Source organism: Hippocampus zosterae, chromosome 14, assembly GCF_025434085.1.
Source record: "Hippocampus zosterae strain Florida chromosome 14, ASM2543408v3, whole genome shotgun sequence".
NCBI classification, from domain to species: domain Eukaryota; kingdom Metazoa; phylum Chordata; class Actinopteri; order Syngnathiformes; family Syngnathidae; genus Hippocampus; species Hippocampus zosterae.
In genome coordinates this window covers 9,432,274-9,453,703 of record NC_067464.1, presented here as the reverse complement: position 1 = coordinate 9,453,703, position 21,430 = coordinate 9,432,274, and the positions used below count along the sequence as shown (strand labels likewise).

Here is a 21,430-nt window from a genome sequence, read left to right as displayed (position 1 = left end):
TGCCTCTTTACAACCTTTTTGTGCAGAGTTAGGACCAATGGTGAGCTTTAAATTTACATAAACCCCGCCCACTCCCTTAAAACGAAAACTGAGCGCGGCCGTCTTCAGGTCATCTCTACTCACCTGACTAGAAAGTTAAATTATGTGGAGGTACATCTCCGCCATGGCCTCCTTGCCTTTAAGATCAACACTCAAGACAAAGGTAAAATTGAAACCATGTGTTGTTGACACAGTAGGGCGTGCTACTTTGGAAAAGTCTGAGGTCATTAGGGCTTAGACTTGTTTACACACCTCTCGCAGACAGGATTAACTTCACTTGTATCCTCTCCAATGTGATATTATTTTAATAATTACAGGTATTGGCATTTCACAAATATTTGTGTGATATATGCGCTGTACAGGTCAACTTTCTAATATGTTAACACGGCCTCACATTAAATTCCCCCCCAACAGATCCTGTTTAAAGCTGGCAGTAGGTACTACTCCTCCTCTAAGGTCAGTTTACACCTTTTTACAGCTTTGCACATAATTTCTATTTTGACATCGAATGTGTTACAAATTACCTGTTTTTTTTTCATGAACCTCTCCTCATAGCCCACCACCAAACTGTTCATCGATGGGAAGTTTGTTGAATCGAACACATCAGAATGGATTGATATTCACAATCCTGTAAGTATTCTGTCATAGCAGCAACATGGATTTGGCATCTTAATACTTCACACTAATATGTTTTTTTGGGGCATACTCTCAGTACAGACACAAGTTTTACCCTCCACTTACAGTTTCATTGATGCAAATATGCCCCGGCTGCAGCCAGTGTACTTGAACTAAAAGGCCCCTGCTGACATCAACTACTCAAATATTCATACAGTTAATCTGCACCGCAGGCTACCAATGAGGTGATTGCCCGTGTACCAAAAAGCACGCAGCAGGAGATGTCTGCTGCCGTCGACTCCTGCGCCAGGGCCTTCCGCTCCTGGTCCGAGACCTCCATCTTGGCTCGGCAGCAGGTTTTTCTGCGCTATCAGCAACTCATCAAGGACAACATTGTAAGGCAAAGGGTTAAATCACGTGACTGTTTACTCCTGAGTTCAAACTGGTCCTATTGTGTCTCAGAAAGAACTTGCCAAGTGCATTACAGTGGAACAAGGCAAGACCCTCGGAGATGCAGAGGGGGATGTGTTCAGAGGATTGCGTAAGTAACACGTGTGCTTGTGCGTGTCTGGGCTTTAACTTTTGGTTACACAAATGGTTAATGAGTTATGTCGGCCACACGGAACAAAGGTCACTCTCCGTTTGACCTTTCAGTCTTAGACTCTCATAAAAAAATTGAGTTCCAATTTATGTTTGGAGAATGTACTTAGAAGAAGAAAGTAGAATTTGATTAGTGCCGTAGAGGGGAAGAAGTCATTATGTTTAGCTGGTGGCTCTTGGACTAAATATTGAAGTGGTGAGGTCTACAACATCTTAGAGCAGCATATTATGAGGTGAAAACACACCAACGTGGAGGTCCTAATAAAGAAGTAGTTTGTAACTATGGGAATTTGTTTTCTGATTTGGGTCTTTGAGTGATTTGTCTTTAAATATTCTCTATTAGGTGACCTACGATTTGTGGAAAAATGTGATTAAAATTTCTACTTTTCATTCCTTTTTGAATACTAGATCTGAGTTTCTTTGCTAGAATTTTTAGATTTTGCTTCACGTCTGAAAAACTGATATATGTTAGGGATAATGACTGGATGATGTGTACAACAGACTGTAGCATCCCCAACCCCGATCGAAGGTCTTTTGACTGAATGAATAAAGTTCATTTCTTCTCTGATCTCAGAGGTCGTGGAACATGCCTGCAGCATCACCTCTCTGATGCTTGGCGAAACTCTGCCCTCCATCACTAAGGACATGGACACGTACACGTACCGCCTGCCCCTCGGCGTGTGTGCCGGCATCGCCCCGTTTAACTTCCCCGCCATGATCCCGCTTTGGATGTTTCCCATGGGAATGGTGTGCGGCAACACGTACCTCCTGAAACCTTCGGAGCGGGTGCCAACGTGCGCCGTGCTGCTGGCGAAGCTGCTGCAGGATGCTGGAGCTCCCGACGGGACCCTCAACATCATCCATGGGCAACATGACGGTAAGTTTGTCCAGCTGGTTTGTGTGTTTTTCCATTTCCAATTCTTTAAAATGTAACAAAAAAAATTTGAACATGCTTCAAAGTACATTTTGTCACAGCACTAATTGCTTAGGATAGCGATTTCTGTGAATAGCAAAAATCTGTGAGTAATTCAGGACCACCCGAAAAGGATTTTACTTCCCTGTAAATGCCACAAGATGGTGTCAAAGTACTTTTTATTCCTAACAGACAAGGCTGTAGTCCAGATTTTATGTGGTAAAATGTCGGGGGGCCGACCTTGGCTGACATTCTTTACATTGAACAACAATATTGTTCAACAAATTTTAGTAAGCCAGTCTGTTTCACATTTCCATTTTTATTTAAATTTCAACAATCTTAAGAATTTCTTTTGGTTCATTTGAAACAGGTATATCACATGCAACTGCTTATTCACTTGACTTTTTCTTAAACAGAAGTCTCCTGAGTGCAAATTGATTGATTTGAAACATAAAATGTATCACCCAGACTTTTCAATAGTCACAAAACCTTTGACTCGAACAACAGGGAAATGAACAAGCAATACACATATCCACAACTGCAAGGATCATTTGAAATATGACATATCAGTCCATATAAACACGGAGTGATGTCTTGTTAACTCGTGAGTGATGCCCTCTAGTGTCTAAATGCTATTACTCATTTAGTGAATGCTATTACTCATTTAGCCACTAGAGGGAAGCAGTACTCTATGAAACATCACTCACCAGTCTACGAGACCTCAGTCAATGGAACACGTGTTCCATTGCGCCCAACCTGCGGGCCAGACGGCACTGATTTTATGAAATTCGACCGCGGGCCGGACTTTGGACATGCCTGCTGTAGTCTGACCAAAATGCATCCCTCATTTCAGCATAGTTTTCTTGGCACCAAGATGTCACATGATGGTCCGAAGCCAGTTTTTTAAAAATACATTTTTTTTAAATATCAGGCATGGTTTTTTCACAGAGAATAATTTGCCCCCAAGAATCTGCATCTTTGCAAATGCCGAACTGCAAATATATGAAGGTTCGCTGGAGTACGGAATGGAGCGATTAAAACAAAGATAACTTAAACCTGCACCTCTACCATCTCTGGTATTCATTCATTCATCTTCCTAACCGCTTGATCCTCACTAGGGTCGCGGGGGGTGCTGGAGCCTATCCCAGCTGTCTCCGGGCAGTAGGCAGGGGGACACCCTGAATCGGTTGCCAGCCAATCGCAGGGCACACAGAGACGAACAACCATTCGCACTCACACTCACACCTAGGGACAATTTAGAGTGTTCAATCAGCCTGCCATGCATATTTTTGGAATGTGGGAGGAAACCGGAGCACCCGGAGAAAACCCACGCAGGCCCGGGGAGAACATGCAAACTCCACACAGGGAGGCCGGAGCTGGAATCGAACCCGGTACCTCTGCACTGTGAAGCCGACGTGCTAACCACTGGGCTACCGGGCCGCCATCTCTGGTATTACAAAACCATTTTGTTTATATGCAATAGAAACACCATTTATCTTTACGTATCCTTGGGAACAAAAAGCAGACAGCCCACCCCCCCCCCCCCCTTTCCCTTCCATGTATTCAAGCTATTAGATTATAGTACTATAACAATGTAAGATAAATAATCTATTTTCTATAGTACTTTTCCTCATTTCAGAGATGAAATGTCGCCTATGTCCGGGCCAGAGTCAGCTTACACCTCTGAACTGGGCATAAATCATTTCCAGGGCACATACGCACAAACAAGCACTCACCATTTATTTTTTGGGACAATTACATCTTTAATAATTCCGTCATGCATGCTTTTGGAATTGATATCAGGAGAAATCCAATGCAAGCACGAGGAGAATACCCAAACACTTTCAAGCTAAGACTTAAACTTAGGACTTCTGTATGGTGATGCGGACAGCCTCAGCGCTATTCCACCATGCAGCTGTAATTTGAATTCGTAAAGTAAAAATATAACTCCTCTTTATTGGCCGCAGTGTTTTCTGTCACTTTGTCAAGTTTGTCTCCATTCTTCCCGCCGCAGCTGTGAACTTTATTTGTGACCATCCGACCATCAAGGCTATCAGCTTCGTTGGCTCCAATCAGGCGGGCGAGTACATTTATGAGAGGGGCTCCAAAAATGGCAAACGAGTGCAGTCCAACATGGTGAGTGTGTAACATGCCATGCCATGACATTTTAAAAATGGACACTAAGTGGCAGCCTCATACAAGACGTTCCTGATTCGGACACCAGTCCAGATGGGTTGAAGGAGGCTGTGTGCAATTTACAAAATTTATGTAGCATACTGTGCAATTATGCCATGAACAGTGTCATAGTGACATACGTGCACACATATAGCAGCAATGTCAGTTTTTTGAAATACAATCACAAGCACTCAAATGGATGACAAGTAGAAAAGGCAAAGATAGCGAACACTGTAAAACTGAAAATCAGCTTTCATGTGCTTGTAGGGAGCCAAGAACCACGGTGTGGTGATGCCTGATGCCAACAAGGAGAACACTCTGAACCAGCTGGTGGGGGCTGCGTTTGGAGCTGCCGGTCAGCGCTGCATGGCTCTGTCCACGGCCATCCTGGTGGGCGAGGCGCGCGGCTGGCTGCCCGAACTTGTGGAGCGCACTAAGGCTCTGCGCGTGAATGCAGGTACCCTTCGAGTTCAATTCCTTATCCAGACCCCCTCTCGGTTTCCCCGGAGGCCTTTTGACCAAGCATAACAATCTTGGAGAAATAGAGAGGAAAGATTTTCACCAATATGACGCACAGGAAACCCTCATGTACAATTTCTCTGGGAGTTCCTCGGGCAGTCCCTTCTGTTCTGTTATTTGCATGCTTCTGGCTAACGTTTTGGAATGTCGCTACCACATCACGCGAGCGCCGGCTTACGTGTAACATTATAACCGCTTGTTTCTGGGGCCTGCTCAGGCGATCAACCCGGTGCGGACGTGGGGCCCCTGATCTCTCCACAGGCCAAGCAGCGAGTGTGCAGTCTGATCCAGAGTGCCGAGGACGAGGGCGCCACGGTGCTCCTGGATGGTCGACGTGTTAAAGTAACGGGTTACGAAAATGGCAACTTTGTGGGTCCGACCATCATTGGCAATGTCACAGTACGTATTGAATCGGATATTCCACCGCTTTCCGACCATTATTGAGACAAGGCAAACAATGACCTGTTTAGTTGAACACAAATCTATTCTATAAATGGCAGAAAGTGCTTAGACAATATGAGTGAATTGAACCTGCTGCCGTGAAGCGGAAAAGAGCCTTGAATACTTTTGCCAGTCACTTTTCTATCGCTGGCATAGATCCCAGGAGATTGATTATTTGTTGTCAGTAAGTAATTGGGCCATGGCACCGTGGTTGAACCACTGCAAAGGATAGCAGCACGGGAGCTGAGTGCTTAGAGACCATCTGCCTGACAGTTGAGAGGTCCTGGCTTTCGTATCTCTGCCTGGGCCCTTCTATGCGGAGTCTTCATGTAGTTTTCACCGGTCCTCCGATTTCCTCCCACATCCCCCCCCCCCCCCAAAAAAAAAAAGCATTGTAGGGTCCAATTTAGTCATTGTCCAAATGCTCTGCATATGGCAGACGACCAGCTCACCTGCTGATGTTGACAAACGCTGTTAAAAATGTTTCACAACCGCTTGTTGCTTCCACAGCCTCAGATGAGGTGCTACACAGAGGAGATTTTCGGACCCGTGCTGGTTGTCCTTGAGGCCGACACACTCGATGACGCCATCCATCTGGTCAACGGCAATCCATATGGCAACGGTACCGCCATTTTCACTACAAATGGCGCCACGGCTCGCAAATACACTCACGAGGTGGACGTGGGCCAGGTGGGTATGGATGACACTAACTTTGTTTTTAAGCACAACGTATTTGCATCGTATCGTCATGGCTGTCTAACATTTTCAATGGGAAGAACCTCATATTAAAAATGATTATTTTCCATGTCTAGTATAGATGTTTGCCCCAAATCAAGATGTCCAAGTGGAATCAAAACAGATGAACGTGTTCTATTAAAGATGGAGGGATTCCGATGGTCTTTTTTAAGCATTGCCGGTTGTCACTTTGTTTGTTTGCCGGTGGAGCCCAGTCATGCCGTGTTTGCTGTTCACATGTTTCAGAATGCTGTGCAAGCCATGTGCTCCACGCTCCTCCAACAAACACACATTTTTTTCCGTCTATCGTCTTTGCCAAAAATCCACGGTTTCCAAACCTATTTGTGCCTTCTCGAATACTCAAACCACCCATGTCTCTTACACTTGCAGCAAACATGCCCCCCTCACCCCCCATTCCCGGTCATTGCTTACTGTGTTTGCCAAAATTAAAGCCACAAGTTATCTTTGTGCTTGTCCCTGCAATTTAGGCCCCAGAGGGATTTTTTTTATAAACCTCTCAAACATGGAATTGTTCGTAAAGCAGTTTTTTTGTTGTTGTTTGCAGGTCGGAGTCAATGTTCCCATCCCTGTGCCTTTGCCCATGTTCTCCTTCACAGGATCAAGAGGATCTTTCAGAGGGGACATGAACTTCTATGGAAAACAAGTAAGCCGAGGGTCCCCAAACTACGGCCCGCGGGCCGTATGGGGCCCGCGGGCACATTTGACCCGGCCCTCTAACCCTCCTGTTGTTCTCGGGTCAAAATGACCCGCCATTGTGTTAAAAATGCCCCAAAACCCCCCTAAATGATAATTTTTTAAACTTGAAATTTTATCACTTTTCCTAGATTGTCCCCAACTGCAGAAACATTTCAATGTTTTTATTCACATTTCCATGGAAGCTGTACAAAAAAAAAGTACAAAGGTGGTCTTCTGTGCAAAATGACCCAAGACGCAAATAGGGTTGAAATCAAGGTCACAAAGCTATTTACACACCATAGAATGTTTCAGTGTTTTAGTTGTGTCTCAGATCAATTAGTAGAACACGTGAACAAGAGCAGACATACGCAAGACAAGATAGGTGGCGTTCTCGTAGATGGCAGAACTCTTTTTTTGTGGATTTCAAGGGGCTATAAAGAGAGAGAGTTGTTTAGTTATTATTTATTTCCTGTTTTTTTCTGTGAAGAACTCAGAGAGGGTTATTTCGTTATTATTTATTTCATTAATAGTGTTATTATTTGTTTCCTGACTTTTTTATGTTAAGAACCTGGAAAGGGTTATTTGGTTATTTGTGGCTTTCTGGGAAACAATAAATTTTTTTAAGCTCCCCTACGATGGTTGATGTTACAAACTGACCGGCCCCCCATCAGAGAAGGGAAAAGTTGTGTGGCCCTCACAGGAAAAAGTCAGGGGACCCTTGAAGTAAGCAAACAAATGTTTTCCGATCCTGGAAAGCAAAACAAGCTCACTCTTTCTGATCACACTAACATTCTTTATTTGTATCCAGGGCATCCAATTCTACACGCAGATCAAAACCATCACTTCCCAGTGGAAAGCTGAGGATGCGACACTCAAGAGTCCTGCCGTTACCATGCCAACAATGGGACGCTAAATAACCCAGAATGACAACCGGACCTGGAAACATCTCCGAAAAATGACGACTGCTTGGCGACTTAATAAACAGTAGACTTTATGGTAATTCTGATCGTATTCAGGTAATCTAAAAGGTATCACCACACTCCAGTCAAAATGCCCACCTACCTGTTGATAGAACTTGAACAAATGTGTCGGGACACTAGCTCATTACACCTCAAAGGAACTAAAAATATGGAAAAGTGATCCCCATGATTTCACCATTCGCGAGTAGGTGACTCGCAGAAGCGGAACTGTTTTGGGAAGATTAGCTAGCATTGGTCACTGGCCAGTTTCACAGTGACAAAGCAGCATGACATGGAGGCAAGATTCCAGTAGAGTTCCAGCATGCAGGGCGAGGTTCCATGAAGCGTCGATGAAGAAGAAAGCAAGGAGGTAAAAACTTTTAAAGGTAATGCAAAGGGTGGCCCGCAATTGGCAACAATGTGGCTACCAGTAAGGGCCCAACTAAAAATATTTGTTTTGAGATACTGGATGCGATATGTATTTTTTCAAAAAATAGAGGAAGTATGTGTCACTAAATCACAAAAGTAATAAAATGGCAAAGCGGAAAGGAGTGACTGCCATTTTTGTGGGTTGTGAAGCAGGGACATGGACGCGTGCATCTGCTGAGGTTTTTTTTTTTTGGCGGGGGAGTTCATTCAACAAGAAGAACATTCTTGATGTTGATGATTTGGACCAGACAGTCACAATCTATACAAGTCAAAAGATGTTTAACGGGGTTGGGGTGAGAGATTTGCTTTGTTAAAAAAAAAAAAGGCTTTCCTGAAACTCATGCCACCAACTCAGAAGCACAGAGTACAGAGCAAACGGTCCTGATAAATTAAAGATTTAACACGGCGTGTCCAACTCTTAATTTAATAAGGGATGAAAATATTGCAAGGGAGAACCAACCTTGCCTTACGATAGCATTAACAACGCGGTAGACATGCAAGTGAGAGACAACAAATCAAAAGCTTAATGATGGACTAGAAGGCCACGTCAAGATCATGTGGTGTGACTCTCCTCCAGGCAGTTGGTGTTGGTGGGTCCAAGGGAGTCAGGCGCTTGAGTAATAAAAGTTGACAGGGCGCAGGCCTCCTCTCTAATTCAGAAGGAATTCACGATCATTATATATGCGGAAATGTCAAAGATTCATCATAAGTGTTCTCACAGCGCAGCATCTTTGCAGCTAAACATGGAATGCAAGGCCCAATAAATCTGTGCATGATTTTATAATTGCAAGGATAAAGTATAACTTTTATTTCCGGAACATTTCATTTGGTGTCTTACCCAGCATTATGACTGTCAGATGAGGACACCACCGGATTGTTGGCTCTCCTGTCAGGGCGAAATAAAAAGTTGCAGCTCATTGCCTTGTGTTCCGCATTCGTTGTTTCCGTCCGCATGAGGTCCACGCACATTTGCCGTGAAATGTTCCGTTCATCCAGTGGACTAAGTGCTTATGTGATCTCAGGCCATACGTCCAGATACGCTGAACAGTCCCTTCTCAAATCATTTTACCAGCAGCTCTCTGACCACAAATGTTCAAAGGACTAAATGAACCTAAGTGAGCACGTGAGGAGGAGCCAATAGCCCGAAAGCGCATTGAGGTGACCAGATGTTTGTTTCTATTTTTACTATTGTGCCCAGACTCTTTTCTTGACCCGTTTTAAGCAGCAGGATGGAAAAGAAAATTGGTTAAAGCCGAACTGATGTTTTATGGTATCCTCTTAAGCAGAGAAAATGACTGTTAAAAACATTAAAAAGAGGGAGAGGACTCGCCAGAAGTTCAGCCTGAGCTAATGTACGAGCCGTTGCACTTTGGTCCTCTGAGTTCATGCTTTCATTTTGGATTAGGGCAGGGGTCGGCAACCCAAAATGTTGAAAGAGCCATATTGGACCAAAACAAAACCCCCCAAAAAGAAACCACACGTTTTTAAAGCATTGGAAAATGTTAAGAAAGTTTGTGTCACCTTTGTTCTCCTACAGAAACCATATTAAAACAAAAAATATATTTCCCTCCCCCATCTTTTTCCATTTTCAAACATTTTTGAAACAGCGCCAGGGAGCCGCTAGGGCGGCGCTAAAGAGACGCATGCGGCTCTGGAGCCGCGGGTTACCGACCCCCGGGTTAGGGTTACAAGTGATGAACGAGCAATTAGGAAGAGAATGAATTTACCTCGGCCTTTGTCTATTCATTTTAGCAAACAGGAGACGGAGAACGTGTTCCTTTTGCTCCCAAGTGAGATTTGAAAATTCCACTTTACCCCCGGGTTGATGGATCCTGAAAAAAGAAGTGAAGTTGCCTGATGAAGAATCATCACGCAGAAGCGATGGGATGATGACGTACCACCGTGCGGCCTTCTCCATGTCAGAACAGATCGAGTCGGCGCTATCTGGAGTGTTCTGGAAGGTGCGGATGGGCGGGAACTTGATCCTTCCTGCTGTGGCCTGTTTGAGCGTCCAGCGATAAGCCTGCTGGGCCTCCTTTTTGTACTGAAGCCGAGCGGCCGCTATCTCGTCCTTCACTTGAGCCAGAGCTTCGTGGAAGAAGCGCTCCAGCTCAGAGCGCTGTTCCATGACGGCGCTAGCTAGCCTCTTGATGTGCTTTAGTTCCTTCTCCCGCATGGAGAGCACACTCTGAAGCTTCTCGAACTCTGCCTTGTCGGCCTGGCGGCTGAGCAGCATCTTCTCCTCAAAACGCTCTTGTTCATCTCTTTTATGTTCCAAAGTCTGCTCCAGAGAAGCTAACTTTTCTTTCAAATGGGTCAACTCTTCTTTTTGGGCCACCAACTCGGCTGCGTTTTTCTTTGCCAGTATGGTCAGTGTCTTCTGAAGGAGTATACAAAAGAGAAAGTCCTTTTATTTTACTCTATACAGCACGCAAAAAGCTCGGGTTATTGAGCTTTTGGGCTGAAATTTCAGGATGAAACTAAAATGCACTAGAATCTTTACAGGTGAATTTCATTCCATCTTCTCTAAACTTTGGAAAGTTTAACTGTTCGCTTAACAAGGAACAGAATGGCAAAATTTCAAGAAATCTCTCCAATTTCTGTATTTTCCTGGTTCGATTAGAATTGGTATTTAAAATGTCCTCTTTTTTCATGATGTGACATCCTGAGACCAAAACGACACCTGAAATTGGATCAACAGCACCTTGCCATTGAAAGGCTTTAAACACAAAGAGGGAAGTAACCACCGAGCTAGAAGTTGGTGACAGAGAGACTGGAGGAGTAACAGAAAGGCAAAGAAGTGAATGTATTTAAAAATGTATCGGTCGATTCTTGGATCAAACGCGTAAATGTTGCCATTCAGCTCCTTGTTTAGAGAAGTGCAAAACGTACTGACGCAATGAATAGCTGGAAGAAGGTCAAATTAAGTTCACCTGTGCATTTTCGGTTCATCCCAAAATGTCATCCAAAAGCTGAATATCACAAACATTTTGTGGATAGTGTCGTGGGGAAACAAATCGGCAATTGTATCCCAAGCTTGGCTGCTGAGTCGGGGTCCATTTCCAACAACTTACTGTCATCATCTCGGAGACGTATGTGAATGCGGCCACTATTTATTTGTTTTAGGAGAAACCGCCGAACCTGTAGGCTAGTGGAAACTCACCACAACCACAGAACACGGAGAGAGGCTGCGCAGTAAATACACAGAAGCAGAACAAGCAAACAACAAGGAGAGAGGCCGCCTGAATTAGACGCTTCATAACTGCGGCGATTGGAAAAATGAGATGTTTTTTTAATATTGAAAGCATTGCCTAATAATAGCAGTTGCGCTGTTTGCCATCCTTTTGGCCCTAAGTGTTACCTTGTCCATCGCCAGGGACGTGTTTTCCTTCGCCAACGAGTCTGCCATTTTGTGCAGCTCCCCTGCCTCCTTCATGTGGTGCTTCAGTGTCTCGTTGAGACGGACGTTCTCCTTGAAGACGCAGCGCGAGGCGTCATCCAGCTGCCTGAAGGGTCGCCAGCGCAAATAAGTTAGCCGGATAATTACCGTATTGGCCCGAATATAAGACGGCCCTGATTATAAGACGACCCCCTCTTTTTCAAGATTCAAGTTGGAAAAAAGACTTTTTGAACACCAAATACATTTTTATACAGAAAATAATTACAGTACATCTGAAACAAATAATTATAACAATATATTTGAGAGAAAAAGCAAGTGATTTTGCCTCATTCAAATCTTAATATCTGAACATTTAAATATGTAAACTAAAGTACAATCACATTCGTAAATGAATGGCTTCTGATTTTTTAAATGTAAATTACATCATAACTTCTCCTCAGTTGCTGGTTAACTTGGCCGATCTTCGACCGACTTTTCTCCAGATTGTCGCTACGTTTCTCCATTTTCTGTTATCTCTTCTATTATTTTTCTTCTCTTTTCTTTCTTACCGCTATTTTTTATTTTTCTTCTTCGTGCTACCGCTATTTTTGTTTTGATTCTTCGTGACGGGTTCACTTTGGAGTGGGGAGACAAGTTCAGCATTCGGTTCAATGATATCTGGCGCCATCTATCGTCGTGAATGGGTATAACGTCTAGACCGAATATAAGACGACTCCCACTTTTTCTTATTTCAATGCAAAAACGTCGTCTTAAATTCGGGCCAATACGGTATTCATTTGGGGGCGGGGGGCTTTAAATGGGAGGGTACTTAGGTGTATTATTCGTTTTTTAATAAAGCTTTCTACCTAGTTTCTAACAAGGGTGGGCAAAGTGTGGCCCATGGTTGCATATGCTTCTTTGGGATAGGTTGTTCGACATAAAAGAAATCCAAAGCTTTCTATCCAACTCCAAGCTAGTTTTGCTCCACCACTTTCCAGTTTGGCACACACTTTCTTCATGTCAGTTGAAATTAGAGTTCCTTGTTTTGTTGTTTTTTTTTTTAATTTCCCAGCTCATCATTTTTTGGGGTCAATGTTGAAATGGTGAGCTCCACTTTCTCTTCAGGTCTCCAGATACTATTTCTGCTGAGATAATCAGCAAGACAAATCTCATTACAGTATGTTTTCAACAAATTAATATTTTTTTTCACTTGTCATTGAGTAAAACAGACCAAGTCCGTTTTTGCAGATGTTCAGTGTTAGCTCATTGACCAAACTGACCAAACTCGGGCCTCTCATTCTCCTCCAAGAAGGCCTTTCTGGGATATGTGGGATGTGATTGTTGGCTTTGTGCATTATCGAGCACATGACTGACCAGTGTGGCTCAAAAACAACATGGAGTTCAAAATTATGTATTTATAAGACCAAGTAGTTGTTCTTTGGTTCCGAACATGCAGTAAAAGATTAAAATTAGGCCATCCGTGGGCACACTCACAAAACAGCTTCATGGTGGGCTTGCTCCTCCACCTGTGCTATCATTTCCTCGGCATCCTTCTCCAGTCGAGCCTGCAAGAAAGTTTACTCTGAATCACTTCTAAGTCGTATTTTAATCCATTTGGGATAAACCGGTAAGCAAGTTTTTACGTCATTAGTATCTCGACCGAAATGATCCCAGTTCATACACTAACCGTCTGAAATATAATCACAAGTTGACTGGGAAACCGTCTCATCTGACTTGCCGTGATACCTTTTCTTTAAAGAACCTGTACTCCATCATGTTGCGGTTTTCCCTGTGCTCCTTCTCAGCGAGCTGCATGCTTTGTTTCATCTGTAATGTATATGTCATATTTACGTGTCAAAAGCCACAAGAAATGAGAATTTAAATAAATAAATAAAGTTCCGTTCCGCACATCGCTGAGCTCCTGCTCCATTTGAGCTTTTCTCGTCTGGAACTCCTCGATCGTCCTCATTCCATCCCGTATCGTCTCAAACTCACCCGCTCGCTTTCTGAACAGCACCTTCATCTCACTGATTTCAAGGGTGTAATGTTCAACCTGTTGAAAGTATGAGACAAATTTGGATGTGAAAATGTGTCGCAAACAAGGGTGACCAAACACGGTCCTATCCGCTATCAAGCCTGTTTTTGATCTTTTCCATTCGCCACCACACCTTCTTCAAATGACCCCCCCCCCCCCCCCCCCCCCCCAACCAGCTGCCCATCTGCAAAATAAATCTTCCCATGAGTGGCAAAGGGTTTTGGAACGAGGTCTGAGTACCATATCCAACCGTGATCGAAGCATGCAAATGGTTAAGATTATATCAGTTGAACCAAATACCTCAAGATACCACCAGAGAAACCAGGACTGCATAAAAATGTGACAATGTGACCAAAATCACAAGAGACTGGCAAAAGATGCACCCACAAACATGTACATGATGACTAAATGAGAGGTTATCACCCATTTGATTACATCTTTGGGCCAAGTGAATCTTCTTTACATAGCGATGTAGCTTTTACCCGCATTAGGGCATCAATCTACACATAAAATGTGGACTGCTATCATAAAAATAAGGTCAGATTGACATGAGAGTATTCCGCAAACTATGTGTCCTCGCCATTTGCAAAAGTCGTTATCGTGTAATTTGGTTGAATTGATCCAAATTCCAGATTCATGCTGTCTAAGCCCTTAGACAGACGCCTCTTTTGATGGGGAATCATATTATTGCCCAAAAATACATATGAAGCAGCGTCTTCCGAATCAACCATATGGCGTTTATTTTTCTGACATACGTGTCAGTCACATACATGTCCAAAAGGGAGATGTTTCCAGACCGTGTCTCATTTTTCCGCCGCCATTTTACTAGCATTAAGTCAGGATTGTAAGATGGAAAACAGATGCAGACCAATGTTAAGCTGCTCAACGTCTAATTCTTCATTCTTCATTCTTCAGTTGCAATGCATATATGTGAATGATAAAAGTAAATTGCACATTTGTTGAAGGAAATGTAAGGTGCTTCATGAAGTATTTTGTAAAAGATACATTCATTAAATGTGAACATTTTCCAAATGTTGTTGTGCTTCTTTATACCAAAACAAAGGAAAGACACATTGTTTTGGTTGTTTATAGCAAAGTATGGTATCATTTTAATGGTCCGGCCCACTTGACATCGACCGAGGCCGTATGTGGCCCACCATGTGAAATGAGTTTGACACCAGTGATGTATAGTAAGGTGTTTTTAGCTGGAAAAAAACAACCATGAACAGAAATGCGTTTTTAGCCGGAATAAAAAAACGACCATGTATCGTAGGGCGTTTTTCGACCAAAAAACGACCATATATAGTAAGGCATTTTTGGACGAAATTTTTAGCCCAAAAAAATGACAATGAACAGTAAGGCGTTTTTAGCCGAAAAAAACAACCATGTATAATAAGGCGTTTTTCAATGAAAAAAAACAACCATGGATTGTAAGGTGTTTTTAGCCGAAAAAAACGACCATGTATACAAAGGCTTTTTTAGCCAAAAAAAAAGACCATGTATAGTAAGGCATTTTTGGACAAAATCTTTAGCCCAAAAAAACGACCATGTATAGTAAGGTGTTTTTAGCCGAAAAAAACGACCATGGTATAGTAAGGCGTTTTTGGATGGAAAAAATGACCATGTATGGTAAGGCATTTTTGGACAAAATTTTTAGCCCAAAAAAAAAGACCATGTATAATAAGGGGGTTTTCAACGAAAAAAAACAACCATGGATCGTAAGGTGTTTTTAGCCGAATAAAACGACCATGTATACAAAGGCCTTTTTAGCCGAAAAAAAATGACCATGTATAAAGCCGTTTTTGGACATTTTTAGCCGAAAAAAATTACCATGAACAGTAAGGCGTTTTTAGCCGAAAAAAACGACCATGTATAGTAAGGCGTTTTTAGCCGAAAAAAATGACCATGTATAATAAGGCGTTTTTCAACGAAAAAAAAACAACCATGGATCGTAAGGTGTTTTTAGCCGAAAAAAACGACCATGTATACAAAGGCCTTTTTAGCCGAAAAAAACGACCATGTATAGTAAGGCCTTTTTGGACAAAAATTTCAGCCGAAAAAAACGACCATGTAAGGTGTTTTTAGCCGAAAAAAAACAACCATGTATAGTAAGGCGTTTTTAGCCGAAAAAACCGACCTTGAATAGTAAGGCGTTTTTGGACGAAATTTTTAGCCGAAAAAAATGACCATGTACACTAAAGCGTTTTTAGCCGAAAAAAACGACCATGTATAGTAAGGCATTTTTGGACAAAATTTTTAGCCGAAAAAAATGACGATGTATATATAGTAAGGCGTTTTTAACCGAAAGATACCCGACTATGTATAGTAAGGGTTTTTTGAACGAAAAAAACCCAACCATGTATAGTAAGGAGTTTTTAGCCGAAAAAGATGACCATGTAAAGAAGATAGTAAGGCGTTTTTAGCCGTAAAAAACGGCTATTTATAGTAAGGCCTTTTTAGCCGAAAAAAAACAACCATGTATAGTAAGGCACTATACATAGTCGGGTATCTTTCGGCTAAAAACGCCTTACTATATGTACATGGTCGTTTTTTTCGGCTAAAAATTTTGTCCAAAAATGCCTTAATATACATGGTCGTTTTTTTCGGCTAAAAACACCTTACGATCCATGATTGTTTTTTTTCGTTGAAAAACGTCTTATCATACATGTCGTTTTTTTCAGCTAAAAACGCCTTACTGTTCATGGTAATTTTTTTCGGCTAAAAATGTCCAAAAACGACTTTATACATGGTCCTTTTTTTCGGCTAAAAACGCTTTAGTGTACCGGTACATGGTCATTTTTTTCGGCTAAAAATTTCGTCCAAAAACGCCTTACTATACAAGGTCGTTTTTTTCGGCTAAAAACGGCTTACTATTTATGGTCGTTTTTTTTCGGCTAAAAATTTTGTCCAAAAATGCCTTACTGTACATGGTCGGGTTTTTTTCGGCTCAGCGAAAAACGACATAATTTATGGTCGTTTTTTTTCGGCTAAAAATTTTGTCCAAAAATGCGTTGCTGTACATGGTCGGGTTTTTTAGACTAAAAACGCCTTACTATACAAGATTGTTTTTTTTTCGGCTAAAAAGGCCTTACTGTACATGGTCGTTTTTTTTTTCGGCTAAAAATTTCGTCCAAAAACGCCTTACTATACATGGTCGTTTTTTTTCCGGCTAAAACGCCTTACTGTACAGGGTCGGTTTTTTTTTCGGCTAAAAATTTCGTCCAAAAACGCCTTACTATACATGGTCGTTTTTTTCCGGCCAAAAACGCCTTACTATATATGGTCGGGTTTTTTTTGGGCTAAAATCGCCTTACGATACATGGTCAATTTTTTCGGCTAAAAACGCCTTCCTATACATGGTCGTTTTTTTCGGCAAAAAAATTCGGCTAAAAACGCCTTACTATACATGGTTGTTTTTTTTCGGCTAAAAACGCCTTACTATTTATGGTCGTTTTTTTTCGGCAAAAAATATCGTCCAAAATGCCTTACTATACATGGTCGTTTCAAATTCTCTGTTCTATTGGTAGATCATTCTGCTCAAATCAAAAATTAAAACCCACATTCCATTAGTCGTTTTTCTTTTCGTTTCTCCGTCAGCGGAATACCTGCCAAATTATTGTGGATCTCCAAAAAAACGAATCCAAATTTCAAAAAAAAAATTCTGTCGGTCATGTTTTACGTAGGGCGGCCCGGTAGCCCAGTGGTTAGCACGTCGGCTTCACAGTGCAGAGGTACCGGGTTCGATTCCAGCTCCGGCCTCCCTGTGTGGAGTTTGCATGTTCTCCCCGGGCCTGCGTGGGTTTTCTCCGGGTGCTCCGGTTTCCTCCCACATTCCAAAAATATGCATGGCAGGCTGATTGAACACTCTAAATTGTCCCTAGGTGTGAGTGTGAGTGTGAGTGTGAATGGTTGTTCGTCTCTGTGTGCCCTGCGATTGGCTGGCAACCGATTCAGGGTGTCCCCCGCCTACTGCCCGGAGACAGCTGGGATAGGCTCCAGCAACCCCCGCGACCCTAGTGAGGATCAAGCGGTTAGGAAGATGAATGAATGAATGAATGTTTTACGTAATTACGCGTCGTCAGACAATGAAGACGTTATTTAGCAACAAATTCAACAGCTTTAGCACCGCTGGACTCACCAGTTTGTTCTGCTGCTCAAGAGCTAGCGCCTCTTGACTTTTGAGCGTGTCATGAAGTACATTAATCTGAGAAATAGATAATGCGTTGTTAAAATGTTATAAGCTTTGACGTACCCGGTAGTTTACCTTGACTACCTACCTCCTCGTCTTTTGCTGCCTCCCTCTTTAGCCAATTGTCGGTGGCTTCAATGATTTCCTGCTCCGCGCGTGCCAGCTTGCCGACGAGTTCACTGTTGACACGCGCCAGCTGACCGCAGCTCTCGCGATAGCCCGCGAGAGTCTGCTCGGTTAGCCGGAGTCTTACCTCCCAACGGGCAACATTAGTTTTGGCATTATCCAGGTCCAAGTCTTTGTCCGTCTTAGGCTCCCGTTTTCCGCTTTTCTTACCTTTTCTGAGTTGAAGCAGGAAGCGCAAGTGAAGCTTTGTCACGAAATTGTGGCTAAAATAAGAACAAATATGCACACTCACCCGTTTTTTGTCGTTTTCATTTTGACTACTGTCTTCCTGTGCATTTTTTTTCTTTCTGAAAATGCCAACCGGTCGACAATACTAGTGGAGGTACGCTAATGGTGGTGCCAGCATATTCTGTGCAACCTGCTCTGAGCAGTTGTGTCCTGGTGTCGCCATGGAGACGTTATCCCTCAAAGAAGGCTCCCATTTCTCTGTAACACTATCCTGAAGAAGTGGTGGTCGCTTGTCGCAATATGTCCAAAAGTCAGAGTAAAACAATTAAAATAACCGATTTCAATCCTATACAGTACTCATGTAAAAGTCCAGATAATGACATGGAGAAAAGTGCTGTTTTGGTTGCTTGGCATGAAACAAAAACAAAGGCATTTATTTATTACACAAGAGCTATCTAGTTGGCTCAGACTTTTATGCTAAAAACATGTTCACATAAATTTGCTTATTTTGTGCCCGCGGGTGAGTTTGAATTCAAAAGGGGATCAAGGTTCTTTATTCACCACTCTAACAAATTTTGACAATTTTTATAAATGTTTTTTCTTCTGTCCACATCCGAGAGGTTGGTTTTTGCCTCGATGATAATGCGCACAGTAGAACCTTCAGATGTGTCAAAATTGACTCATAGCTTTGAGATGCTCCATTTATTTTGTCCATCCATCCATCCATCTTCCGAACCGCTTGATCCTCACTAGGGTCGCGGGGGGTACTGGAGCCTATCCCAGCAGTCATCGGGCAGTAGGCGGGGGACACCCTGAATCGGTTGCCAGCCAATCGCAGGGCACACAGAAACGAACAACCATTCGCACTCACACTCACACCTAGGGACAATTTAGAGCGTTCACTCAGCCTGCCACGCATGTTTTTGGAATGTGGGAGGAAACCGGAGCACCCGGAGAAAACCCACGCAGGCCCGGGGAGAACATGCAAACTCCACACAGGGAGGCCGGAGCTGGAATCGAACCTGGTACCTCTGCACTGTGAAGCCGACGTGCTAACCACTGGACTACCGGGCCGCCCCATTTATTTTGTATCATTTTGTTTTTCACATTCTCTCACAATTCCTTGCTGTTCTTTCTTTTCTTCAGGCTCAGTGTGGTCCACACAAATGCACAGCACAAAGGTCGAGTCACCTTTTCCCCATTTGAACCGTTGTAAAAAGTGTGTACAAATTAAAGGCATGTTGGCAAAACACTTTTTTTTCTTACAATGTTGATCCGGTGCCAATAACTTGTTCCAATACTGTACATTTTGGGAGTTCTGTGTGGAGTGATCAGATTTGGCTTTTTTTCCCCCTCTGCTGTTTTGTTTTGTGTTGGTCCACTGCAAAGACAAGAAATAAACACGTGAGAACTGAAACATTTGTAATTACAAACCCAAGTCAAGTTTAGACAGCTGAAAAATATGCTTATTTACAGTACAGTAGCTTTGTAGTTTTTACTTGCCAAAACTGGAATTCTGGGAAAGCTATGTGAGGCATCCACATTTCAGACAGAAACCCGTGCGTATTTGCGAGAGGGACAATTTCTTGTGATGCATCTGGGAATCCAGTGAGGTTAGATGATTTCCTCAAGCCACATTGTCAACACAGCTTATTTCTTTAGCAGACCAAATCCATTGAAAAGTGCAGACAATGTGTGTGGATGTGGTTCTGAAGTTTCTGCTCGGCTTCGGCCTTCTTGTGTTGATTTTGCATGTTCCCCTCAGGCAGGCATGGATTTCTCTCGGTACTACCCCCCCCCCCCCCCCCCCCACACACACACATTCTAAAAACATGCATGATAGATTCGCTGAAGACTAGAGAACGGTTGCATGTCTATATGTGGCTGGCAATTGACTGGAGACCAGTTGAGCGTGTACCTCGCCTCTCACCTCAAGTCAAGTGCTGTAAAAATGAATAGATTTCCATAGATTCCTTCTCTCAAAATGTAATTATTTCCGAACATTGTCACCATAATGAAACCAAGGCCATTAAGTCCACTACAGCAATGATTTCCAAGCAGGATGGTGTGGCACAGTCATGCGATGTGAGAGATCCTCAGACTAAATTTGCCAGATGTTTTGAATCACTCCAAATATACATTTAATTATGTTCCTCTGCCAGTGACATGTCGTGACAGGTAGAGCAGACTAAATGCTCTTTCTGACATGTTTTGCGAGGTAGTAGACCATGTATAGGAAGGCGTAGTGGAGTGACCAAGATGTATTTCACAAAATTGCAAACAGGAATACACCGGAGAAACGAACTCAAAAAAACTCACTCAATTAAAGTCCAGAAAAACCAAAAGAAATCAAAGTAGCAAAAACCTAAGACAGAAAACAAAACATGACACGTGCACAGAGACACACAGTGATCCGAAACTGACTGTTCGGGCAGGGAGTCCTATTTAATCACACACTAATGAAACAATGACCAACAGGTGTGCCACTGCAGGAGGAGTCCACCAGTGCCACCTGTTGGTCACAAACAGAACCACCCTAGCACTTTCATTAGGCAGCGGAAGGTAATAATAGACCTGCGTGCCCACCTGTCGTCATTTTTACAACAGAATGAAGTCATGGCATCCTGCATATATGTCAGCTTTGCGTTGAATTAAAAGGGCAGAGCCGACTTGGATGACATCTTCATTGACATTTTTGTTGGGTGGTGTGTCGGTTTTTCTCATGCTCAGTAAAGCTTGTGAAACACTGTACGACGGGACCTCGCGGTTGTGTTGATGGATACAAAAGTCACATTCTCCTTTCATCTGATTCAGGGAGTGCTAAATGTCGGCCGTCGGCTGTTCATCAAACCATAAAGCGCACAAGATATTGCAAAAGTGCTGGGCGTAGCTATAGTTAAGTGGATCATATAGGGTTGTTCGGTGCTCGAGCATGGCGAACGGAGTATGAAGACTAAATTTAAAGGTAATTACTATGACAGTGAGGAGAGAAAACTGAAATAACCCCAAACATTTCAAATCTGTCATTATCATTGGAATTGTAATGACAAGGTTTGGGCCTCTTCAGTGGACCTTTAGGGGTAGGACACCCACAAACATGGCATTCCTGAGGCCAACCTTGCAGCATATTAATGATATATTGCACTGTGTAGATTACAAAGCTGAGGTCCCTTCTTGCGCTTTACGGTTTCACTTAACTTGAAGCAAAATACCAACCCTGGTATTGAAACGACTTCTGCTCTAAAACACTGTTGGTAATGTGCTGCGTCATGCCATGGTGGCACACTTTTATAGGGCATCCGAACATGATTTACAGTCCCGAGTGGCACATTTCTAAAATAACTGGTGTAAA

At 42.8% G+C, this 21,430-nt stretch overlaps 2 protein-coding genes and 1 long non-coding RNA gene across 5 annotated transcripts; 2 read left to right on the top strand and 1 right to left on the bottom strand.

Moving 5' to 3' along the window:
* Positions 1-49: 49 nt before the first annotated feature.
* aldh6a1 (aldehyde dehydrogenase 6 family, member A1) lies at positions 50-8,240 on the top strand. Its single transcript, XM_052086624.1, has 12 exons — positions 50-202; positions 454-495; positions 595-669; positions 888-1,049; positions 1,117-1,195; positions 1,829-2,131; positions 4,182-4,303; positions 4,610-4,799; positions 5,079-5,260; positions 5,813-5,992; positions 6,603-6,701; positions 7,542-8,240. Exons 1-12 carry the CDS (start codon positions 143-145, stop codon positions 7,644-7,646), a joined length of 1,599 nt encoding a protein of 532 aa, XP_051942584.1. The 5' UTR covers positions 50-142; the 3' UTR covers positions 7,647-8,240.
* Positions 8,184-18,783, bottom strand: LOC127615083 (basal body-orientation factor 1-like). Of its 3 annotated transcripts, none has more exons than XM_052086625.1 (11): positions 18,143-18,783; positions 17,813-18,065; positions 17,674-17,739; positions 13,410-13,553; positions 13,247-13,327; positions 12,995-13,065; positions 11,483-11,627; positions 10,020-10,501; positions 9,849-9,953; positions 8,960-9,007; positions 8,184-8,771 (listed from the first exon to the last, which is right to left on the bottom strand). In XM_052086625.1, exons 1-11 carry the CDS (start codon positions 18,184-18,186, stop codon positions 8,675-8,677), a joined length of 1,536 nt encoding a protein of 511 aa, XP_051942585.1. In that variant the 5' UTR covers positions 18,187-18,783; the 3' UTR covers positions 8,184-8,674. The 3 variants fall into 3 exon arrangements, with proteins under 3 accessions (XP_051942585.1, XP_051942586.1, XP_051942587.1); XM_052086626.1 differs by having other exon boundaries at positions 9,849-10,501; positions 17,813-17,903; positions 17,978-18,065; XM_052086627.1 differs by having other exon boundaries at positions 9,849-10,501; positions 17,813-17,903; positions 17,978-18,783.
* LOC127615087 (uncharacterized) lies at positions 14,453-15,811 on the top strand. Its single transcript, XR_007966809.1, has 3 exons — positions 14,453-14,730; positions 14,896-15,094; positions 15,492-15,811. It is a non-coding gene; the product is annotated as an uncharacterized LOC127615087 (long non-coding RNA).
* Positions 18,784-21,430: the final 2,647 nt, after the last annotated feature.

What these genes read in the sequence shown, in the direction of transcription:
- aldh6a1 (XM_052086624.1), top strand. Translation starts at nt 143, where the DNA reads ATGTGGAGGTACATCTCCGCCATGGCCTCCTTGCCTTTAAGATCAACA. An exon ending in GGTACTACTCCTCCTCTAAG is followed by an intron (nt 496 to 594) that starts GTCAGTTTACAC and finishes CTCTCCTCATAG; the next exon opens with CCCACCACCAAACTGTTCAT. An exon ending in AACTCATCAAGGACAACATT is followed by an intron (nt 1,050 to 1,116) that starts GTAAGGCAAAGG and finishes ATTGTGTCTCAG; the next exon opens with AAAGAACTTGCCAAGTGCAT.
- LOC127615083 (XM_052086625.1), bottom strand. Translation starts at nt 18,186, where the DNA reads ATGCACAGGAAGACAGTAGTCAAAATGAAAACGACAAAAAACGG. An exon ending in GCCCACCATGAAGCTGTTTT is followed by an intron (nt 11,628 to 12,994) that starts GTGAGTGTGCCC and finishes GCGACCCTTCAG; the next exon opens with GCAGCTGGATGACGCCTCGC. An exon ending in TCTGACAGTCATAATGCTGG is followed by an intron (nt 8,772 to 8,959) that starts GTAAGACACCAA and finishes CTTCTGAATTAG; the next exon opens with AGAGGAGGCCTGCGCCCTGT.